The sequence below is a fragment of the Sinohyriopsis cumingii genome, chromosome 12, assembly GCF_028554795.1.
Source record: "Sinohyriopsis cumingii isolate HCF-2022 chromosome 12, ASM2855479v2, whole genome shotgun sequence".
Taxonomy (NCBI): domain Eukaryota; kingdom Metazoa; phylum Mollusca; class Bivalvia; order Unionida; family Unionidae; genus Sinohyriopsis; species Sinohyriopsis cumingii.
Window position 1 is genome coordinate 14,604,878 of NC_142972.1, and position 3,649 is coordinate 14,608,526.

The 3,649-nt window shown below is 40.2% G+C and overlaps 1 protein-coding gene across 1 annotated transcript; it reads left to right on the plus strand.

Annotated features, from left to right (window-relative positions):
- Positions 1 to 952: 952 nt before the first annotated feature.
- Positions 953 to 1,912, plus strand: LOC149786026 (uncharacterized). Its single transcript, XM_089978101.1, has one exon. It carries the CDS (start codon positions 953 to 955, stop codon positions 1,910 to 1,912), a length of 960 nt encoding a protein of 319 aa, XP_089834227.1.
- Positions 1,913 to 3,649: the final 1,737 nt, after the last annotated feature.

Here is a 3,649-nt window from a genome sequence, read left to right on the forward strand (position 1 = left end):
ATGGCACACTGGAAACATACCCACATTATGGAAACAAGCAGTGGTTATTGCCATACCTAAACCAGGAAAAGACCCCAAAAACATAACATCATATAGACCCATCTCCTTGACTAAAGCCATCCGCAAAGTCATGGAAACAATGATCAACAACCGGCTAAGGCACCACCTGGAACAAAACCACCTACTTACTGAAAATCAAAGTGGATTTAGAACCAAACGCTCCACCATTGATCAGCTTATTCGACTAGAAGCCAGCATTAAACTTGCCTTCAATGCCAAACAGATAAAAGATTGTCACTTAATTGTGGTATTCCTAGACCTCGAAAAAGCGTTTGATATGGTCTGGACTAAAGGTCTCATTTCCAAACTCAATCAGTTCGGCATAACAGGAAGAATGCAAGGTTGGATCTCAAACTTCCTAACGGGGAGGCAAATCAAAACCAGAGTAGGCGATGCACTCTCCAAGACTTACACTCTGGACAACGGAACTCCCCAGGGAAGTGTAATAAGTCCAACACTGTTCAACCTCATGATCAACATCCTCTGCAACAATATTACCAACAACCTAGTCTAACTGTCCCATTTTGCTGACGATAATGGAATATGGAAGGCAAGCAACCCCAACAGCCAAAACAACATCAAGTAACTACTGCAAAGCCTAGACGCCATCGGCAAATGGGCAGACAACTATGGATTCAAAATATGTGATACTAAAACAGTAGGAATGCTTTTCTCCCCAACAAACAGAAAACCTACTACATACCCAAAACTCTACATCCAGAATACACCAATCCCATTCGTAAAAGAAACATACTTTTTGGGAACGCTACTTAACGAAACACTTAATTGGAAAATGCACATAACAAACCTAATCAAAAAATGCCAACAAAACATCAGCCTCCTAAAAAATGTCAAGGGGACAACGTGGGGAGCTGACCAACAAACTATGCTCATGCTCTACAAATCATTAATCAGGGCTGAACTGGACTACGGTTGCCAGGTGTATGCCTCGGCAAACAAGGACCTGCTTAAGAAACTGGACAGCATACAATATAAAGCACTTAGACTATGTACGGGGACTCTACCTAACATCTCACTCGAGGAGCTACAAATACTGACGGGAGATCTACCGCTGCACCTCAGACGAGAAGAGCACATATTGAGATATGCTACCAGAAACTCAATACATCAAGACACCAACCCAACCAAAATGATGATTAAAAAGTGCAACATTCCGTTCATGCAAAAATTAGCTCTAAACCACCCAGCAGGTAAGAAAGTACACACACTGTCTGATGAAATTCAACTATCCGGAATTCAAGTAGAACAATACAAAATCAAAGATCATACCCCTTGGAAAAACTGCACGCCCAAAATAAACCTGTCTGCCCAGAACTTGGGATCCAAACTACAAAACCCACCAAAAATACTAACAGAAATCCAGAAAATTATCGGAGAAACTTACTCTGGATTTCTTAAAATCTACACAGACGGATCTAAATCGAAAGAACTAAACAGAACTGCTGCTGCAATAGTGGTGCCGCAACAACAAGTTCAATTTGGTGCAAAACTCCCGGATGGCTGCTCCATTAACACAGCAGAATTCTGGGCTATAAATGAAGCCCTTAAATGGATCAAGACCCAAAACCACAGCCAGTACGTCATTATTACAGACTCTCTAAGCGTAGACAAATCCTTACAGACTGGCACATCAAAAAGTAGAGCAAATATGCTAGAAGACACTATGCTATCCATCAGGGAGATCGAGGATAAACAACAAACCATCGAATTCCTATGGGTACCTTCTCACATCAATCTAATTGGCAACGACAAAGCTGACCGAAGAGCGAAATACAATCTCCTGAACAATGTAAAAGAAACAATTACAGTGTATACGAGATATATAGCCTGATAAGAAGCAAAATGAACAAGAAATGTCAGCAGCTCTGGGACAACACCAACAAGGGCAGACATTTATACCAAATGCAAAAAGAGGCCACATGGGTAAACACGACACCTAAAATCCTGGAAATCGTGGACATCCGAATTATCAATAGGATCAAAACAGGAAAAACTTTACTCCGAAACAGCTTTGGGAAACATCTCAGGAAGGAATTGAACCAAACTACTAACTGTCCACATTGCCCTGCTGCAGAAACACTGGACCACGTATTCAACACCTGTCCCAGATACCATAATCAACGAGTCGGTTTCCAAGATTACCAAAAGAAAATGAATTCCCCTACAACATACCCTGAATTTTTTGGACAAGGTACGCAACAAAAACATCGATACCACATACATGAACATATTAAGGTACCTCAAACAAATTAACAAACATTGCAGCATATAAATCCAATCACAAGTAATTATAATAACAATTAATAGAAGGGCTAAAGCAGTAAGGTAAGACTGCTAGCTGAAGCGCACGCCCATGGTTGTTCTTGTGTGTGGTCTTTTTATATAAATATTTTTTTTATTTCCCCCTCATGTAGGCATGCAGCTAACACAATTCTAACCATCATGGTCTGAGAAAAACAACACATATATATATTCTCATAACTATGTATACATATTATAAAGGTGGCAAACCTCCGCCATCAGGCCCAGATACACACGACAACAAGAGTGGTAAGATACAAATAAACACAAAATATACTTAGGCCCCAACCATCTTAAGACTAGAAGGTGACCTAAGCCAAGTCAAGAGGACACACACACACACACACACACACACACACCACTGCGGAACTAAAAACAACAACAACAACAACACAGTCCCCAATTATTAACACGACATGTAAAGCCAACACTTATACTCAGATCAAACATACTGATTTATACAACAAAAAGGGGCACAATATACCTTCTAAATTTAATATAGCTATTAAACAAAGAATCGTGGCGATAAAAGACCAGTCGCTAAATCAAGATTTAAGGCAATGTTAATCGAGGCGAAACAGAACAGCAAACTCTAGCAAAACAGCAAAACACTACAACAGCACGAAGAAGAAAGAAAGAGGGTATCACATAATGAAGACGGAGTAAAGAAGGAAACGGACATCGACTTTCAAATTGCCAGTTCATATGAGGTTCTTCCTTGGGCTATTGAAGACCTCTTTCGATACAAACTCTATACCCACAACCCTAACTCGATCCTTTGTATACTACCAACAAAATGAAAACCGAAAGTAAACACAGTGTGACCCAAACATGTATAGGGTGCCTGACACCCAGCTGATTGTCAACATTTCGGAAAATCAAAAGTACACCATGTACACCAAATTCCAACTTTAATTTAAAATAGTAATGAAATTACACAACTTAAAGGATTAGGAAAATTACACGAGTGACTTACACACCATTGGAATAGATTTCTGTCCACTAGTACAACTGGACTTGAGTCCCGCGGGTCCCTTCTCTACTTTCCTCGGCCAGACATGTTCATGAATTAAAAAGTGCGACATTCGCACATAAAAGCGGGACTGTAGTGGTTCCATTCCTACAGTTCCGATCAATTGAAAATCTCGACCTTCGAGATTTAACCAGTCGCGAAAGCACTAGTTGCGTAGGCGACTTAAATCCTTTAATTGATTGAGTCTGGCCATGCATCGTTGATCTGTCAACAGTGCAAAATGACAAAAATGAT